This window comes from Phasianus colchicus, chromosome 30, assembly GCF_987193195.1.
Source record: "Phasianus colchicus chromosome 30, bPhaCol1.hap1.1, whole genome shotgun sequence".
Lineage (NCBI taxonomy): Eukaryota > Metazoa > Chordata > Aves > Galliformes > Phasianidae > Phasianus > Phasianus colchicus.
In genome coordinates, this window is record NC_143465.1 from 2,560,156 (window position 1) to 2,580,759 (window position 20,604).

Genomic DNA, 20,604 nt, shown 5'->3' on the forward strand with positions numbered 1-20,604 from the left:
GATGGGACGAGATGAGATGAGATGAGATGGATGCAGTGGGATGGGATGGGATGGAATAGGATGGAATGGGATAGATGGGATGGGATGAGATGGATGCAATGGGATGGGATGGGATGGAATAGGATGGAATGGGATAGATGGGATGGGATGAGATGGATGCAGTGGGATGGGATGGGATGGGAGGGATGGGATGGATGGGATGGGATCGGATGGGATGGGATGGGATGGATGCAATGGGATGGGATGGGATGAGATGGATGCAGTGGGATGGGATGGGATGGGATGGGATGGGATGGGATGGGATGGGATGGGATGGGATGGGATGGATGGGATGGGATGAGATGGATGCAGTGGGATGGGATGGAATAGGATGGGATGGGGTGGGATGGGATGGGACGGGATGGGATGGGATGGGATGTGGGATGGGATGGGATGGGATGGGATGGGATGGGATGGGATGGGATGGGATGGGATGGATGCAATAGGATGGGATGCGATGGATGGAATGGGATGGAATGGGATGGGATGGATGCAATGGGATGGGATGGGATGGGATGGGATGGGATGGGATGGGATGGGATGGATGGGATGGATGGGATGGGATGGGATGGATGTGATGTGGGTACATCAGGCTGGGCTGCGGACACACCACGATGCCCCCCTTCTCTCCCCCCCCTCCCCAACCTGCTGTGCAGCTGCTTGGCCGCCTGCACGAAGCAGGGCTGGTCGGTTTCCTTCAGCACCTCCTGCGCGTAGCCCACCATGCCCGAATTGTCCAGCATGGCTCTGTGCTCCTGGAGCTGCAGCTGCAGCTGCGCCAGCCGCTCCTGCTGGTTCTCCTCCACGCCGCGCAGCAGCGCCGCCCGCTTCTCCTCCAGCGCCTCGCTCAGCCCCTGCAGCAGCTGCACCACCTCCTCCTTGGCCCGGCAGCCGTTTTCCTGCTCGGATCCCTGCTGTCAGAGCCCCCCGCCGACCCCCTCCCCACTTTTTGGGAAGGAGGGGTGGCTCGGCCCCCAAGCCAACAGCTGGCAGTGCGGGGTGCCGGCTCGCACCTCGGTGCGTTTGATGGTCTCCTCCAGCTCCGCGATCTGGCTCTGCACGGCGTCCTGGCTGCTCAGGATGAAGGCGAGGCTCTTCGTCAGCTTCTCCTGCCAGGGAAACGGACGGAGAGGCGCTGAGCCCGGACACGCGGTGCAGCACCGACCCCACAGCAGCGCCCACCCAATAACAGCCCTGACCCCATAGCAGCCCCGACCCCACAGCAGCGCCCACCCCATAGCAGCGCCCACCCCATAGCAGCGCCCACCCCATAACAGCCCCAACCCCATAGCAGCGCCCACCCAATAACAGCCCTGACCCCACAGCAGCGCCCACCCCATAGCAGCGCCCACCCCATAACAGCCCTGACCCCACAGCAGTGCCCACCCCATAGCAGCCCCGACCCCATAGCAGCTCCCACCCCATAGCAGCCCTGACCTCATAGCAGCCCCGACCCCATAAAAGACCCAACCCCATAGCAGCGCCCACCCCATAGCAGCCCCCACCCCATAACAGCCCCGACCCCACAGCAGCGCCCACCCCATAGCAGCGCCCACCCCATAGCAGCCCTGACCTCATAGCAGCCCCGACCTCATAGCAGCCCTGACCCCATAGCAGCTCCCACCCCATAGCAGCCCTGACCTCATAGCAGCCCCGACCCCATAACAGCCCTGACCCCATAACAGCCCCAATTCCACCCCATAACAGCCCCCACCCCATAGCAGCCCCGACCCCATAGCAGCCCCCAACCCCATAGCAGCTCCCACCCCATAAAAGACCCAACCCCATAGCAGCCCCGACCCCATAGCAGCCCCGACCCCACAGCAGCGCCCACCCCATAGCAGCCCTGACCTCATAGCAGCCCCGACCCCATAACAGCCCTGACCCCATAACAGCCCCAACCCCATAACAGCCCCGACCCCATAGCAGCCCCGACCTCATAGCAGCCCCCACCCCATAACAGCCCCCACCCCATAGCAGCCCCCACCCCATAAAAGACCCAACCCCATAACAGCTCCCACCCCATAGCAGCCCCAACCCCATAGCAGCCCCCACCCCACAGCAGCCCCCATCCCATAAAAGACCCAACCCCATAGCAGCCCCCATCCCATAAAAGACCCAACCCCATAGCAGCCCCCACCCCATAGCAGCTCCCACCCCATAGCAGCCCCCACCCCATAACAGCCCCCACCCCATAGCAGCCCCCACCCCATAGCAGCCCCAATTCCACTCCACTGACCCCCACATCCCCTGGGTCCCCACCCCATAGAGCCCAACATCCCACAGGTCCCCAACATCCCACAGATCCCCCCCCCACCCCACCGACCCCCACCCCCCACGGGTCCCCACCCCACCCCACATCCCCTGGGTCCCCACCCCACCCCATAGAGCCCAACATCCCATGGGTCCCCCAGATCCCATGGATCCCCACCCCCCATTGGTCCCCCCACCCACCCCTCTCCCCCACCCCACCCCAAATCCCACAGATCCCCACCCCACCCCACCGACCCCCACCCCCCATGGGTCCCCCCACCCACCCCTCTCCCCAACCCCACCCCACATCCCATGGGTCCCCACTCCCACCCCATAGAGCCCAACATCCCACGGATCCCCAACATCCCATGGGTCCCCACTCCCACCCCACATCCCACGGATCCCCACCCCACCCCACCGACCCCCACCCCCCATGGATCCCCCCACCCACCCCTCTCCCCCACCCCCACCCACCCGTGGGGTGCCAAATCCCACGGATCCCCACCCCACCCCACCAACCCCCACCCCCCACGGGTCCCCACCCCACCCCACATCCCATGGGTCCCCACCCCACCCCATGGAGCCCAACATCCCATGGGTCCCCAACATCCTATAGGTCCCCCCCCCACCCCCGCCCACCCCATGGGTCCCCACTCCCAACCCCACCCCCCTCCCCACCCCACATCCCCTGGGTCCCCACCCCACCCCATGGAGCCCAACATCCCATGGGTCCCCACCCCCCACGGGTCCCCCTACCCACCCCTCTCCCCCACCCCACCCCACATCCCACGGATCCCCACCCCCCATGCCTCCCCCCACCCCACCCCACCCCACCCCACATCCCATGGGTCCCCACCCCACCCCATAGAGCCCAACATCCCATGGATCCCCAACATCCCACGGATCCCCACCCCCCACGGGTCCCCACCCCACATCCCCTGGGTCCCCACCCCACCCCATGGAGCCCAACATCCCATGGATCCCCACCCCCCATGGGTCCCCCCACCCACCCCTCTCCCCAACCCCACCCCACATCCCATGGGTCCCCACTCCCACCCCACATCCCACGGATCCCCACCCCACCCCACCGACCCCCACCCCCCCACCCCATGGGTCCCCACTCCCAACCCCACCCCCCTCCCCACCCCACCTCCCCTGGGTCCCCACCCCACCCCATGGAGCCCAACATCCCATGGGCCCCCAACATCCCATGGGTCCCCACCCCCCATGGGTCCCCCCACCCACTCCTCTCCCCCACCCCACCCCACCCCACATCCCATGGGTCCCCACCCCACCCCATAGAGCCCAACATCCCACGGATCCCCAACATCCCACGGGTCCCCACTCCCACCCCACATCCCACGGATCCCCACCCCACCCCACCGACCCCCACCCCCCATGGGTCCCCCCAACCCCATGGGTCCCCCCACCCACCCCTCTCCCCCACCCCACCCCACATCCCATGGGTCCCCACTCCCACCCCATAGAGCCCAACATCCCACGGGTCCCCAACATCCTATAGGTCCCCCCCCCACCCCCCCCCACCCCACCGACCCCCACCCCCCCACCCCATGGGTCCCCACTCCCAACTCCACCCCCCTCCCCACCCCACATCCCCAGGGTCCCCACCCCACCCCATGGAGCCCAACATCCCATGGGTCCTCAACATCCCATGGGTCCCCACCCCCCATGGGTCCCCCCACCCACCCCTCTCCCCCACCCCCACCCACCCGTGGGGTGCCAAATCCCACGGATCCCCACCCCCACCCCATTGACCCCCACCCCCCATGGGTCCCCACCCCTCCCCACATCCCATGGGTCCCCATCCCACCCCATGGAGCCCAAGATCCCATGGGTCCCCACCCCACCCCATGGAGCCCAACATCCCATGGATCCCCACCCCCCATGGGTCCCCCCACCCACCCCTCTCCCCCACCCCACCCCACATCCCCAGGGTCCCCACCCCACCCCATGGAGCCCAACATCCCACGGGTCCCCAACATCCCATGGGTCCCCACCCCACCGACCCCCACCCCCCATGGGTCCCCCCACCCACCCCTCTCCCCCACCCCACATCCCATGGGTCCCCACCCCACCCCATAGAGCCCAACATCCCACGGGTCCCCAACATCCCATGGGTCCCCAACATCCCATGGATCCCCACCCCCCTCCCCACCCCACATCCCCAGGGTCCCCACCGCACCCCACCGACCCCCACCCCCCATGGGTCCCCCCAACCCCATGGGTCCCCCCACCCACCCCTCTCCCCCACCCCACCCCACCCCTCCCCACATCCCATGGGTCCCCACTCCCACCCCATAGAGCCCAACATCCCACGGATCCCCAACATCCCATGGGTCCCCACTCCCACCCCACATCCCACGGATCCCCACCCCACCCCACCGACCCCCACCCCCCATGGGTCCCCCCACCCACCCCTCTCCCCCACCCCACCCCACCCCACATCCCCTGGGTCCCCACCCCACCCCATAGAGCCCAACATCCCATGGGTCCCCCCACCCACCCCTCTCCCCAACCCCACCCCACATCCCCAGGGTCCCCACCCCACCCCATGGAGCCCAACATCCCACGGGTCCCCAACATCCCATGGGTCCCCACCCCACCGACCCCCACCCCCCATGGGTCCCCCCACCCACCCCTCTCCCCCACCCCACATCCCATGGGTCCCCACCCCACCCCATAGAGCCCAACATCCCACGGGTCCCCAACATCCCATGGGTCCCCAACATCCCATGGATCCCCACCCCCCTCCCCACCCCACATCCCCAGGGTCCCCACCGCACCCCACCGACCCCCACCCCCCATGGGTCCCCCCAACCCCATGGGTCCCCCCACCCACCCCTCTCCCCCACCCCACCCCACCCCTCCCCACATCCCATGGGTCCCCACTCCCACCCCATAGAGCCCAACATCCCACGGATCCCCAACATCCCATGGGTCCCCACTCCCACCCCACATCCCACGGATCCCCACCCCACCCCACCGACCCCCACCCCCCATGGGTCCCCCCACCCACCCCTCTCCCCCACCCCACCCCACCCCACATCCCCTGGGTCCCCACCCCACCCCATAGAGCCCAACATCCCATGGGTCCCCCCACCCACCCCTCTCCCCAACCCCACCCCACATCCCCTGGGTCCCCACCCCACCCCATGGAGCCCAACATCCCACGGGTCCCCAACATCCCACGGGTCCCCAACATCCCATGGGTCCCCCCACCCCCCCCACCCACCCCCACCCCCACCCCCGCCCCCCCCCCGCCCCCTACCCGCAGCGCCTGGTAGGCGCTGAGCACGGGGCAGATTTTGTGGCTGCTGTGAGCCCTGCGCACGCGGCACAGCTGGCAGACGAGGCGCTGGCAGGTCTTGCAGTAATGCGTCACGTCCTCCTTGTGCTCCGGGCACAGCAGCCCCTGCGCAGCACAGACTGTGGGGCTGCAGCCCCGCCGGCCCCACAGCCGCCCCACAAACCCCATAGCAACGGCCCTATATGGCCCTGCATGGGGGCGGAAGTCTGCAGCATCCTTCAGCCCCATAACAACCCCAGACCCCATAGGAAAGTTCCCTATATGGCCCTGCATGGGGGCGGAAGTCTGCAGCACCCTTCAGCCCCATAACAACCCCAGACCCCATAGGAAAGGGCCCTATATGGCCATGCATGGGGGCAGAAGTCTGCAGCATCTTTCAGCCCCACAACAACCCCAAAACCCCATAGGAAGGTCCCTATATGGCCATGCATGGGGGCGGAAGTCTGCAGCATCCTTCAGCCCCATAACAACCCCAGACCCCATAGGAAAGGGCCCTATATGGCCCTGCATGGGGGCGGAGGTCTGCAGCATCCTTCAGCCCCATAACAACCCCAGACCCCATAGGAAAGGGCCCTATATGGCCCTGCATGGGGGCGGAAGTCTGCAGCATCATCCAGTCCCACAACAACCCCAAAACCCCACAGGAAGGTCCCTATATGGCCGTGCATGGGGGCGGAAGTCTGCAGCATCCTTCAGCCCCACAACAACCCCACAAACCCCATAGCAACGGCCCTATATGGCCCTGCATGGGGGCAGAAGCCTGCAGCATCCTTCAGCCCCATAACAACCCCAGACCCCATAGGAACGGCCCTATATGGCCCTGCATGGGGGCGGAAGTCTGCAGCATCCTTCAGCCCCATAACAACCCCACAAACCCCATAGCAACGGCCCTATATGGCCCTGCATGGGGGCGGAAGTCTGCAGCACCCTTCAGCCCCATAACAACCCCACAAACCCCATAGCAACGGCCCAATATGGCCCTGCATGGGGGCGGAAGTCTGCAGCATCCTTCAGCCCCATAACAACCCCAGACCCCATAGGAAAGTTCCCTATATGGCCCTGCATGGGGGCGGAAGTCTGCAGCATCGTCCAGTCCCACAACAACCCCAAAACCCCATAGGAAGGTCCCTATATGGCCCTGCATGGGGGCAGAAGCCTGCAGCATCCTTCAGCCCCATAACAACCCCACAAACCCCATATCAACGGCCCTATATGGCCCTGCATGGGGGCGGAAGGTGAGGCTGGGGCTGCAGACCCTTCTGGCCCCATAACAACCCCAGACCCCATATGGGCATGTCCCTATATGGCCGTGTATTGGGGCAGAAGGTGAGGCTGGGGCTGCAGCATCCTTCAGCTCCATAACAACCCCAGACCCCATAGCAACGGCCCCATATGGCCCTGCATGGGGGCGCAAGTCTGCAGCATCCTTCAGCCCCATAACAACCCCACAAACCCCATAGCAACGGCCCTATATGGCCCTGCATGGGGGCGGAAGTCTGCAGCATCCTCCAGCCCCACAGCCGCCCCACAAACCCCATAGCAACGGCCCTATATGGCCCTGCATGGGGGTGGGAGGTGAGGCTGGGGCTGCAGCATCCTCCAGCCCCATAACAAACCCACAAACCCCATAGCAACGGCCCTATATGGACGTGCATGGGGGCGGAAGTCTGCAGCATCCTTCAGCCCCATAACAACCCCACAGACCCCATAGGAAAGGGCCCTATATGGCCGTGCATGGGGGCGGAAGTCTGCAGCATCCTCCAGCCCCATAACAACCCCACAAACCCCATAGCAACGGCCCTATATGGCCCTGCATGGGGGCGGAAGCCTGCAGCATCCTTCAGCCCCATAACAACCCCACAAACCCCATAGCAACGGCCCTATATGGCCGTGCATTGGGGCGGGAGGTGAGGCTGGGGCTGCAGCATCCTCCAACCCCATACCAACCCCAGACCCCATACAATATAGCCCTTATAGGGCCGTACCTTGGGGCAGAAGATGAAGCTGGGTCTGCAGCCCCCTCCAGCCCCACACCAACCCCAAACCCCATATGGACATGTCCCCATAGGGCTGTATGACCCCACACCAACCCCAGACCCCATATGACATGCCCCTATATGGCCGTACCTTGGGGCGGAAGGTGAGGCTGGGCGGCGTGGGCTCAGTGTGGGTCTGCAGCCCCCCCAGCCCCACAACAACCCCAGACCCCATACAATATAGCCCTTATAGGGCCGTACCTTGGGTCAGAAGATGAAGCTGGGTCTGCAGCCCCCTCCAGCCCCACACCAACCCCAAACCCCATATGGACATGTCCCTATATGTCCATACATTGGGGCAGAAGATGAAGCTGGGTCTGCAGCCCCCTCCAACCCCACACCAACCCCAAACCCCATATGGACATGTCCCTGTATGGGTGTACCTTGGGGCAGAAGATGAAGCTGGGTCTGCAGCCCCCTCCGACCCCACACCAACCCCAAACCCCATAGGAAGCTCCCCATATGGCCGTACCTTGGGTCAGAAGATGAAGCTGGGTCTCCAGCCCCCTCCAACCCCATAACAACCCCAGACCCCATATGGACATGCCCCTATATGTCCTTACATTGGGGCAGAAGGTGAGGCTGGGTCTGCAGCCCCCTCCGACCCCACACCAACCCCAAACCCCATGCAATAAAGCCCCCATATGGCCATACATTGGTGTTGAAGACGTGGCTGGGTCTGCAGCCCCCTCCAGCCCCATAACAACCCCAAACCCCATACAATAAAGCCCCCATATGGCCGTACCTTGGGTCAGAAGTTGAGGCTGGGTCTGCAGCCCCCTCCGACCCCATACCAACCCCAGACCCCATATGACATGCCCCTATATGGCCGTACCTTGGGGCGGAAGGTGAGGCTGGGTCTGCAGCCCCCCCCAGCCCCATAAGAACCCCAAACCCCATATGGACATGTCCCTGTATGTCCATACATTGGGTCAGAAGATGAAGCTGGGTCTGCAGCCCCCTCCAACCCCATACCAACCCCAAACCCCATGCAATAAAACCCCCATAGGTCCGTACCTTGGGGCGGAAGGTGAGGCTGGGGCTGCAGCCCCCTCCGACCCCACACCAACCCCAAACCCCATACAATATAGCCCTTATATGGCCGTACCTTGGGTCAGAAGGTGAGGCTGGGTCTGCAGCCCCCTCCAACCCCATACCAACCCCAGACCCCATAGGAAGGTCCCTATAGGGCCGTACCTTGGGCCAGAAGATGAAGCTGGGTCTGCAGCCCCCTCCGACTCCATACCAACCCCAGACCCCATATGGCATGCCCCTATATGGCCGTACCTTGGGGCAGAAGATAAGGCTGGGTCTGCAGCCCCCTCCAGCCCCACACCAACCCCAAACCCCATATGGACATGTCCCCATATGGCCGTACCTTGGGTCAGAAGATGAAGCTGGGTCTGCAGCCCCCTCCAGCCCCACACCAACCCCAAACCCCATACAATAAAGCCCCCATATGGCCGTACGTTGGGTCAGAAGGTGAGGCTGGGTCTGCAGCCCCCTCCAGCCCCACACCAACCCCAGACCCCATACAATAAAGCCCTTATAGGTCCGTACCTTGGGGCGGAAGGTGAGGCTGGGCGGCGTGGGCTCAGTGTGGGTCTGCAGCCCCCCCAGCCCCACACCAACCCCAAACCCCATACAATAAAGCCCCTATATGGCCGTACCTTGGGTCAGAAGATGAAGCTGGGTCTGCAGCCCCCTCTGACCCCATACCAACCCCAGACCCCATAGGAAGGTCCCTATAGCGCTGTACATTGGGGTTGAAGATGAAGCTGGGTCTGCAGCCCCCTCCAACCCCATACCAACCCCAGACCCCATAGGAAGGTCCCCATAGGTCCGTACCATGGGTCAGAAGATGAAACTGGGTCTGCAGCCCTCTCCAACCCCACACCAACCCCAAACCCCATACAATAAAGCCCCCATATGGCCGTACATTGGTGTTAAAGACGTGGCTGGGTCTGCAGCCCCCTCCAGCCCCATACCAACCCCAGACCCCATACAATAAAGCCCTTATAGGGCCGTACCTTGGGGCGGAAGATGAAGCTGGGTCTGCAGCCCCCTCCAACCCCATAACAACCCCAAACCCCATAGGAAGCTCCCCATATGGCCGTACCTTGGGGCGGAAGGTGAGGCTGGGCGGCGTGGGCTCAGTGTGGGTCTGCAGCCCCCTCCAGCCCCATAACAACCCCAGACCCCATATGGGCATGTCCCTATATGTCCATACATTGGGGCAGAAGGTGAGGCTGGGTCTGCAGCCCCCTCCGACCCCACACCAACCCCAAACCCCATACAATAAAGTCCCCATATGGCCATACATTGGGTCAGAAGGTGAAGCTGGGTCTGCAGCCCCCTCTGACCCCATACCAACCCCAGACCCCATAGGAAGGTCCCTATAGGGCCGTACATTGGGGTTGAAGATGAAGCTGGGTCTGCAGCATCCTCCAGCCCCACACCAACCCCAAACCCCATAGGAAGGTCCCTATAGGGCCGTACATTGGGGTTGAAGATGAAGCTGGGTCTGCAGCCCCCTCCAGCCCCACACCAACCCCAAACCCCATAGGAAGCTCCCCATAGGTCCGTACCTTGGGTCAGAAGGTGAGGCTGGGTCTGCAGCCCCCTCTGACCCCATACCAACCCCAGACCCCATAGGAAGGTCCCTATAGGGCCGTACCTTGGGCCAGAAGATGAAGCTGGGTCTGCAGCCCCCTCTGACCCCATACCAACCCCAGACCCCATAGGAAGCTCCCCATAGGTCCGTACCTTGGGGCGGAAGGTGAGGCTGGGCGGCGTGGGCTCAGTGTGGGTCTGCAGCCCCCCCAGCCCCATAAGAATCCCAAACCCCATATGGACATGCCCCCATAGGTCCGTACCATGGGTCAGAAGGTGAGGTTGGGTCTGCAGCCCCCTCCGACCCCATACCAACCCCAGACCCCATAGGAAGGTCCCTATAGGGCCGTACCTTGGGCCAGAAGATGAAGCTGGGTCTGCAGCCCCCTCCGACCCCACAACAACCCCAAACCCCATACAATAAAGCCCCCATATGGCCGTACATTGGGTCAGAAGATGAAGCTGGGTCTGCAGCCCCCTCTGACCCCATACCAACCCCAAACCCCATAGGAAGCTCCCCATAGGGCCGTACATTGGGGTTGAAGATGAAGCTGGGTCTGCAGCCCCCTCCAACCCCATAACAACCCCAGACCCCATATGGACATGCCCCTATAGGGCTGTATGGCCGTACCTTGGGGCGGAAGGTGAGGCTGGGGTTGCAGCATCCTCCAACCCCACACCAACCCCAGACCCCATAGGAAGCTCCCCATATGGCCGTACCTTGGGGCGGAAGGTGAGGCTGGGTCTGCAGCCCCCTCCAACCCCATACCAACCCCAGACCCCATATGACATGCCCCTATATGGCCGTACCTTGGGGCAGAAGGTGAGGCTGGGCGGCGTGGGCTCGATGTGGGTCTGCAGCCTCCCCCAGCCCCATACCAACCCCAAACCCCATATGGACATGTCCCCATAGGGCTGTATGACCCCACACCAACCCCAGACCCCATATAACATGTCCCCATAGGGCCGTACCTTGGGGCGGAAGGTGAGGCTGGGCGGCGTGGGCTCAGTGTGGGTCTGCAGCCCCCTCCAGCCCCATAAGAACCCCAAAGCCCATATGGACATGTCCCTATATGTCCTTACATTGGGGCGGAAGGTGAGGCTGGGTCTGCAGCATCCTCCAGCCCCACACCAACCCCAAACCCCATATGACATGCCCCTATATGGCCGTACCTTGGGGCGGAAGGTGAGGCTGGGCGGCGTGGGCTCAATGTGGGTCTGCAGCCCCCCCAGCCCCATAAGAATCCCAAACCCCATATGGACATGCCCCCATAGGTCCGTACCATGGGTCAGAAGGTGAGGTTGGGTCTGCAGCCCCCTCTGACCCCATACCAACCCCAGACCCCATAGGAAGGTCCCCATAGGGCCGTACATTGGGGTTGAAGATGAAGCTGGGTCTGCAGCCCCCTCCAACCCCACACCAACCCCAGACCCCATAGGAAGCTCCCCTTATGGCCGTACCTTGGGGCAGAAGGTGAGGCTGGGGCTGCAGCATCCTCCAACCCCATACCAACCCCAAACCCCATATGGACATGTCCCCATAGGGCTGTATGGCCCCATAACAACCCCAAACCCCATATGGACATGTCCCCATATGGCCGTACCTTGGGTCAGAAGATGAAGCTGGGTCTGCAGCATCCTCCAGCCCCACACCAACCCCAGACCCCATAGGAAGCTCCCCATAGGTCCGTACCTTGGGGCGGAAGGTGAGGCTGGGTCTGCAGCCCCCTCTGACCCCATACCAACCCCAGACCCCATAGGAAGGTCCCTATAGGGCCGTACCTTGGGGCAGAAGATGAAGCTGGGTCTGCAGCCCCCTCCAACCCCATACCAACCCCAAACCCCATATGGACATGTCCCTATATGTCCATACCTTGGGGCAGAAGATGAAGCTGGGTCTGCAGCCCCCTCCAACCCCATACCAACCCCAGACCCCATAGGAAGCTCCCCATAGGTCTGTACCTTGGGGCGGAAGGTGAGGTTGGGTCTGCAGCCCCCTCCAGCCCCATAAGAACCCCAAACCCCATATGGACATGTCCCCATAGGGCTGTATGACCCCACACCAACCCCAGATCCCATATGGACATGTCCCTATATGGCTGTACCTTGGGTCAGAAGATGAGGCTGGGTCTGCAGCCCCCTCCAGCCCCATACCAACCCCAGACCCCATATGACATGCCCCCATAGGGCCGTACCTTGGGTCAGAAGATGAGGCTGGGTCTGCAGCCCCCTCCAGCCCCACACCAACCCCAAACCCCATAGGAAGCTCCCCATAGGTCCGTACCTTGGGGCGGAAGGTGAGGCTGGGCGGCGTGGGCTCGTGCTGCGCCTTCTGCGTCCCCCAGGGGTGGTAGAGCTTGAAGCACTCGTTGCAGAAGCTGGACTTGCACTCGGTGCAGCCCTTGGTGGCCTCCAGCTGCGGCGCCTTGCAGAACTGGCACATGATGGCGGCGCTGATGTCGATGGTGTGGCGGTAGCGCTCCACCACGCGCTCCAGCGTGGGGTTGCGGAACAGCCCGGCCAGCCCGCGCTCGCCCAGCTCCACGTCGCGGCGGCACAGCGGGCACGGGAACGGCACCGACGGCGGCTGAGCCGCGCTGCGCTTGCGGCCGGGGTACGTGCCGAAGCCTGCGGGACGGGCGGGGGCAGGCGTGGTGTCAGGGGTGGGGTCACATGTGGCGTCACGCGTGGTCACACGCGGCGTCACGCGTGGTGTAACAAGTGGTGACAGGTGGCGTCACGCGTGGTCACACGTGGCATCGCATGTGGCATCATGCATGGTGTCACACGTGGTCACACGTGGTGTCACACGTGGTGTCAGGCGTGGTCACACGTGGTATCGCATGTGGCATCAAGCATGGCGTCACGGGTGGTCACACGTGGTGTCAGGCGTGGTGTCAGGTGTGGTGTCACGCGTGGTCACATGTGGCGTCACGCGTGGTCACATGTGGCGTCATGCGTGGTGTCAGGCGTGGTGTCACGCATGGTCACATGTGGCGTCACGCGTGGTCACACGCGGCGTCACGCGTGGTGTAACAAGTGGTGACAGGTGGCGTCACGCGTGGTCACACGTGGTGTCACGCGTGGTCACACGCGGCGTCACGCGTGGCGTAACAAGTGGTGACAGGTGGCGTCACGCGTGGTCACACGTGGTGTCATGCATGGTCACATGTGGCGTCACGCATGGTCACACATGGCATCACATGTGGCATCAGGCATGGTGTCACACGTGATCACACGCGGCGTCACACATGGCGTCACGCGTGGTGTCAGGCGTGGTGTCAGGGGTGGTCACATGTGGCGTCACGCGTGGTGTCAGGCGTGGTGTCACGCGTGGTGTCACATGCGGTCACACGTGGCATCGCATGTGGCATCATGCATGGTGTCACACGTGGTCACACGTGGCGTCACACGTGGCGTCACACGTGGCGTCACACGTGGCGTCACACGTGGTCACACATGGCATCACATGTGGCATCAGGCATGGTGTCACACATGGTCACACGCGGTGTCACGCATGGCGTAACAAGTGGTCACACATGGCGTCACGCGTGGTCACATGTGGTGTCACGCGTGGTCACACGTGGCGTCATGCGTGGTGTCAGGTGTGGCGTCACGCGTGGTCACACGTGGCGTCATGCGTGGTGTCAGGTGTGGCGTCACGCGTGGCGTCACGCGTGGTCACACATGGCATCATGTATGGCATCAAGCATGGCGTCACGCATGGTCACGCGTGGCGTCACACGTGGTGTCACACGTGGTCACACACGGTGTCAGGCATGGCGTAACAAGTGGTGACAGATGGTGTCACGCGTGGTCACACATGGTGTCACGTGTGGCATCAAGCATGGCGTCACACGTGGTGTCACACGTGGTCACACGTGGCATCGCATGTGGCATCATGCATGGTGTCACACGTGGTCACACGTGGCGTCACACGTGGTGTCACACGTGGTCACACGTGGCATCGCATGTGGCATCATGCATGGTGTCACACGTGGTCACACGTGGCGTCACACGTGCTGTCACACGTGGTCACATATGGCATCACAAGTGGCATCAAGCATGGCGTCACGGGTGGTCACACATGGCGTTACGCGTGGCGTAACAAGTGGTGACACATGGTGTCACGCGTGGTCACACGTGGTGTCAGGCGTGGTGTCACGCATGGTCACACGTGGCGTCACACGTGGTGTCAGGCGTGGTCACACGCGGCATCACACGTGGCGTAACAAGTGGTGACACATGGTGTCACGCACAGTCACACGTGGCGTCACACGTGGCGTCACACGTGGCCACACATGGCATCACGTATGGCATCAAGCATGGCGTCATGCGTGGTCACACATGGTGTCACACATGGCATCATGCACGGCGTAACAAGTGGTGACACACGGCATCACGCGTGGTCACACATGGTGTCACACATGGTGTCAGGCGTGGTGTCACACGTGGTGTCAGGCGTGGTCACACGCGGCGTCACGCGTGGCGTAACAAGTGGTGACAGGTGGCGTCACGCGTGGTCACACGTGGTGTCACGCGTGGTCACATATGGCATCACGTGTGGCATCAAGCATGGCATCACACGTGGTCACACATGGCGTCACACGTGGTCACATGTGGCGTCATGCGTGGTGTCAGGCGTGGTGTCAGGCGTGGTCACATGTGGTGTCACACGTGGTCACACGTGGCATAGCATGTGGCATCATGCATGGTGTCACAGGTGGTCACACGCGGCGTCACGCGTGGCATAACAAGTGGTGAGACATGGCGTCACGCGTGGTCACACGTGGTGTCACGCATGGTCACACGTGGCGTCACGCGTGGTGTCAGGTGTGGTGTCACACGTGGTCACACGTGGCATCGCATGTGGCATCATGCATGGTGTCACACGTGGTCACATGTGGCGTCACGCGTGGTGTCAGGCGTGGTGTCAGGGGTGGTCACATGTGGCGTCACGCGTGATCGCATGTGGTGTCACGGATGGTCACACGTGGTGTCACGCATGGTGTCAGGCGTGGTGTCACGCGTGGCGTCACACGCGGTCACACATGGCATCGCATGTGGCATCATGCATGGTGTCACACATGGTCACACGTGGCATCACACGTGGTCACACGTGGCGTTACGCGTGGCATAACAAGTGGTGACACATGGCGTCACACATGTGGCATCACACTTGGCGTCACTGCTGTGCCAACCATGGCGTCACGCATGGCGTCACACGTGGCATCAAGCATGGCGTCACGCATGGTATTACGCGTGGCGTCACGTGTGGCGTCACACATGGCGTCACTGCTGTGCCACCCCATAGCACCACTCTTCTGCCACCCCATAGCAACACTGCTGTGCCACCCCATGGCATCACTGCTGTGCCACCCCATAGCACCACTGCTGTGCCACCCCATAACATCAATCCTCTGCCACCCCACAGCATCACTGCTGTGCCACCCCATAGCACCACTGCTGTGCCACCCCATAGCATCACTGCTGTGCCACCCCATAGCACCACTGCTGTGCCACCCCATAGCACCACTGCTGTGCCACCCCACAGCATCACTGCTGTGCCACCCCATAGCACCACTGCTGTGCCACCCCACAGCATCACTGCTGTGCCACCCCATAGCATCACTGCTGTGCCACCCCATAGCACCACTGCTGTGCCACCCCACAGCATCACTGCTGTGCCACCCCACAGCATCACTGCTGTGCCACCCCACAGCACCACTGCTGTGCCACCCCATAGCACCACTCCTCTGCCACCCCATAACATCACTGCTGTGCCACCCCACAGCATCACAGCCCCTCTGCCACCCCATAGCACCACTGCTATGCCACCCCATAGCATCACTGCTGTGCCACCCCACAGCATCACTGCCCCTCTGCCACCCCATAGCACCACTCCAGTGCCACCCCATAGCACCACTGCTGTGCCACCCCACAGCACCACTGCTGTGCCACCCCATAGCACCACTGTGCCACCCCACAGCACCACTGCAGCGCTGCCCCATAGCACCACTCCTCTGCCACCCAATAGCACCACTGCTGTGCCGCCCCATAGCACCACTGCTGTGCTGCCCCACAGCATCACAGCCCCTCTGCCACCCCATAGCACCACTGCTGTGCCACCCCATAGCATCACTGCTGTGCCACCCCACAGCATCACTGAACCTCTGCCACCCCATAGCACCACTCCAGTGCCACCCCATAGCATCACTGCTGTGCCACCCCACAGCATCACTGCCCCTCTGCCACCCCATAGCACCACTCCAGTGCTGCCCCATAACATCACTCCTCTGCCATCCCACAGCACCACTGCTGTGCCACCGCATAGCATCACTGCTGTGCCACCCCATAGCACCACTCCAGTGCTACCCCATAACATCAATCCTCTGCCACCCCATAACATCACCGCAGTGCCACCCCATAGCACCACTCCTCTGCCACCCCATAGCACCACTGCTGTGCCACCCCACAGCATCACAGCCCCTCTGCCACCCCATAACATCACCGCTGTGCCACCCCATAGCACCACTCCTCTGCCATCCCACAGCACCACTGCTGTGCCACCCCACAGCATCACAGCCCCTCTGCCACCCCATAGCATCACTGCTGTGCCACCCCATAGCACCACTCTTCTGCCACCCCATAGCACCACTCTTCTGCCACCCCATAGCATCACTCCTCTGCCACCCCATAGCACCACTGCTGTGCCACCCCATAGCACCACTCCAGTGCTGCCCCATAGCACCACTGCTGTGCCACCCCACAGCATCACTGCCCCTCTGCCACCCCATAGCTTCACTCCTCTGCCACCCCATAGCACCACTGCTGTGCCACCCCATAACATCACCGCTGTGCCACCCCATAGCACCACTCCACTGCCACCCCATAACATCAATCCTCCACCACCCCACAGCATCACTGCTGTGCCACCCCATAACATCACCGCTGTGCCACCCCACAGCATCACTGCTGTGCCACCCCATAGCACCACTGCTGTGCCACCCCATAACATCACCGCTGTGCCACCCCATAGCACCACTGCTGTGCCACCCCATAACATCACCGCTGTGCCACCCCATAGCACCACTCCACTGCCACCCCATAACATCAATCCTCCACCACCCCACAGCATCACCCCTCCACCACCCCACCACATCCCCCTCCCTTCCCCCCTCTTCTCCCCCCTCCCCCCAATTCCCCACCTGATTTCAGCAGCCTGTCCAGCCGGTCGGATTTGGGACCCCCCCTGCGCCCCAAGCGGGGGCTGCGAGTGGAGGGGGTGGCGGCGGGGGACGAAGGTTCGGAGTTGGGGTCGCAGCACAGGAAGCCGTGCTGCAGCAGCACCTCGCTGGCGCACACGTGGCACACGTTGTGCAGGCAGGGCAGAGCCACCGGCTGCTTGTACATCTCCTTGCACACCGGGCACACCAGCTCACGCTCCATGTTCTTCATGCTGGTCTGAGGGGAGGAAGGGGGGGGGGTCAGAAATTGGGGGGTGGGGGTGTGTGGGGGGGGGTGGGAGGGGATGGATGGGATGGGGTGGGATTGATGAGATGGGAGGGGAGGGGATGGGAGGGGAGGGGAGGGGAGGGGAGGGGAGGGGATGGGGGTTGGGATGGGATGGGAGGGGAGGGGTGGGGGTTGGGATGGGATGGGATGGGATGGGATGGGATGGGATGGGGGTTGAGATTGGGGGTTGGGAGGGGATGGGATGGGAGGGGATGGGGGTTGGGATGGGATGGGATGGGATGGGATGGGATGGGATGGGATGGGAGGGGAGGGGAGGGGATGGGATGGGGGTTGGGATGGATGGGAGGGGATTGATGAGATGGGATGGGATGCAATGGGATGGGATGGGAGGGGATGGGATGGGGGTTGGGATGGATAGGAGGGGATGGGAGGGGATGGGGTGGGATGGGATGGGAGGGGAGGGGTGGGGGTTGGGATGGGATGGGATGGGATGGGGGTTGAGATTGGGGGTTGGGAGGGGATGGGATGGGAGGGGATGGGGGTTGGGATGGGATGGGATGGGATGGGAGGGGAGGGGAGGGGAGGGGAGGGGAGGGGAGGGGAGGGGAGGGGATGGGATGGGATGGGGGTTGGGATGGGATGGGAGGGGATGGGAGGGGATGGGGTGGGGTGGGGGTTGGGATGAGATGGGGGTTGGGATTGGGGGTTGGGAGGGGAGGGGAGGGGAGGGGATGGGATGGGATTGATGAGATGGGATGGGATGGGGATTGGGGGTGGGGGTTGGGATGGGATGGGATGGGATGGGATGGGAGGGGATGGATGGATGGGATGAGATGGGAGAAGGACAGGGATGGGATGGGATGGGGTGGGATGGGAGGGGATGGGATGGGGGTTGGGATTGGGGGTTGGGATGGGGATGGGATGGGTTGGGATGGGATGGGGGGGATGGGATGGAATGGGGGGGATGGGGATTGGGAGGGGGATGTTGGGATGGGATGGGGTGGGGGTTGGGATGGTGATGGGATGGGATGGATGGGGTGGGATGGGAGGGGATGGGGGTGGCATGGGGGATGGGGATTGGGGGTTGGGATGGGATGGGATGGGGATGGGGATGGGATGGGATGGGATGGGATGGGGTGGGATGGGATTGATGGGATGGGATGGGATGGGATGGGATGGGATGGGATGGGGGTGGGGATTGGGGGTGGGGGTTGGGATGGGGGTTGGGATGTGATGGGAATTAGGATGGGATGGGGTGGGGATGGGGATGGGATGGGAATTAGGATGGGATGGGGTGGGGATGGGGATGGTGTGGGAGATGGGATGGGAACTGGGATGGGATGGGAGGGGGGATGGGATGAGGTGGGGTGGGGTGGGATTGGAACTGGGATGGGGCTGAGGATGGAGTTGGGATGGGGATTAGATGGGATGGGGTGGGGATGAGGGTTGGGGTGGAGGTTGGGATGGGGATGGGGAGAGGATGAGGATGGGGATGGGAGGGGAGCTGGGATAGGGATGGGGGTTGGGATGGGGGTGGGGATGGGATGGGAAAAGGGTTGGGATGGGGGTTTGGATGGAATGGGGATGGGATGGGGGCTGGGATGGGAACTGGGATGGCGATAGGGGTTGGGATGGGAGTGGGGATGGGATGGGGGCTGAAATGGGGACGGGGGCAGAACGGGGGCTGGGGGTGGGTGAGGATGGGGGCTGGGGATTAGGATGGGGATGGGATAAGAATGGGGGTTCAGATGGGATGGGATGAGGATGGAGATGGGATGGGGGTTAAAATGGGGACGGGGATGGGAATGGGGACGGGGTTTGGGATGGGGACCGAGACCCAGACGAGGCCAGCACCGGGAGCAGCACCGGGAGCAGCACCGGGAGCAGCACCGGGAGCAGCACCGGGAGCAGCACTTGGATGAGGACCGGCCCAGGGCCACGAAGGGACCGGGATCGGAACCAGCACCGGATCCCAGCTGGGACCGCAAGAAGCCGGGATGGGGAGCGGGGTCGGGACGGGGAACGGGGCCGGATGGGGCGCGGGGCCGGGATGCGGTGCGGGGCCGGGATGCGGTGCGGGGCCGGGATGCGGTGCGGGGCCGGGATTCGGCCCCGCACCCCCGCTGGCAGCAGCACCGGGCGCAGGACGCGGCTGAGGACCCGGGACCGGGACCCAGAGCCGAACCGGGAGCGGCACCGGGACTGCGGGAGCGCCGGGACCGGCACCTCGGTTACGACGGGGACCCGGACCGCCCCTCCCCCCCCCCCCAACCCCCCACTCCGTTCCCGGTGGCCGCGCGGAGCTCGGAGCGCTGCCGGTCGGCTCCGCAGGGTTCGGCGCCTCGACCTCCCCGCCCGGTTCTGAAGGGCATCCCGGCCCGCCGCGTTGCCATAACGACGCCGTTCCCGGGGGATCCCGACCCGGTGCCGCCGTTTCCCCCCCCCCCCCCATCCTCCCCCCCCCCAACCCCCCTCTCAGCCGCTTCTCACGCTGATGCGGACGAGAGCATCCATGATGGAGGTGAAGGTCTGCAGATCCTCGCCCTCGGCCATGGTTCCGCTCCCGGTACCGGCGGCAGCAGCGGCCCCGCTGCGTTGCAGGGAGCGGCGGAACCGGGGAGTCGGGGGGGCGGCGGCGCCGCGCATGCTCCGTGGGAGCCGCCCCGTTGCTGTCATCGGGGGGAGGGAGGGGGGCGGCGGGACCGGATCGGCACCGGGCGGCTCCCCCCGCTTCCCGGAGCGGCTCCAGCCCGGTCCGCAGCGCGGCGGTGCCGGTGATGGAGATTCGCGTCTCGGCGCCGCGCTCCTCCCCGCCGCCAGGGGGCGCTCGAAACGCCGGGGGAGCATCGGAGGCGCCGC

At 63.8% G+C, this 20,604-nt stretch overlaps 1 protein-coding gene across 1 annotated transcript in view; it reads right to left on the minus strand.

Moving 5' to 3' along the window:
• The window catches only part of TRIM46 (tripartite motif containing 46), a 37,981-nt gene extending 17,585 nt beyond the window's left edge, over positions 1–20,396 (minus strand). Inside the window, exons 1-6 of the mRNA XM_090127275.1 lie at positions 20,236–20,396; positions 17,478–17,733; positions 12,554–12,897; positions 5,582–5,725; positions 1,053–1,148; positions 685–938 (exon numbers count right to left, since the gene is read on the minus strand). Coding sequence (XP_089983401.1) covers positions 685–938; positions 1,053–1,148; positions 5,582–5,725; positions 12,554–12,897; positions 17,478–17,733; positions 20,236–20,391 — 1,250 coding nt within the window. The 5' untranslated portion in view covers positions 20,392–20,396. The remainder of the gene's footprint in view (positions 1–684; positions 939–1,052; positions 1,149–5,581; positions 5,726–12,553; positions 12,898–17,477; positions 17,734–20,235) is intronic.
• Between the last annotated feature and the right edge of the window lie 208 nt (positions 20,397–20,604).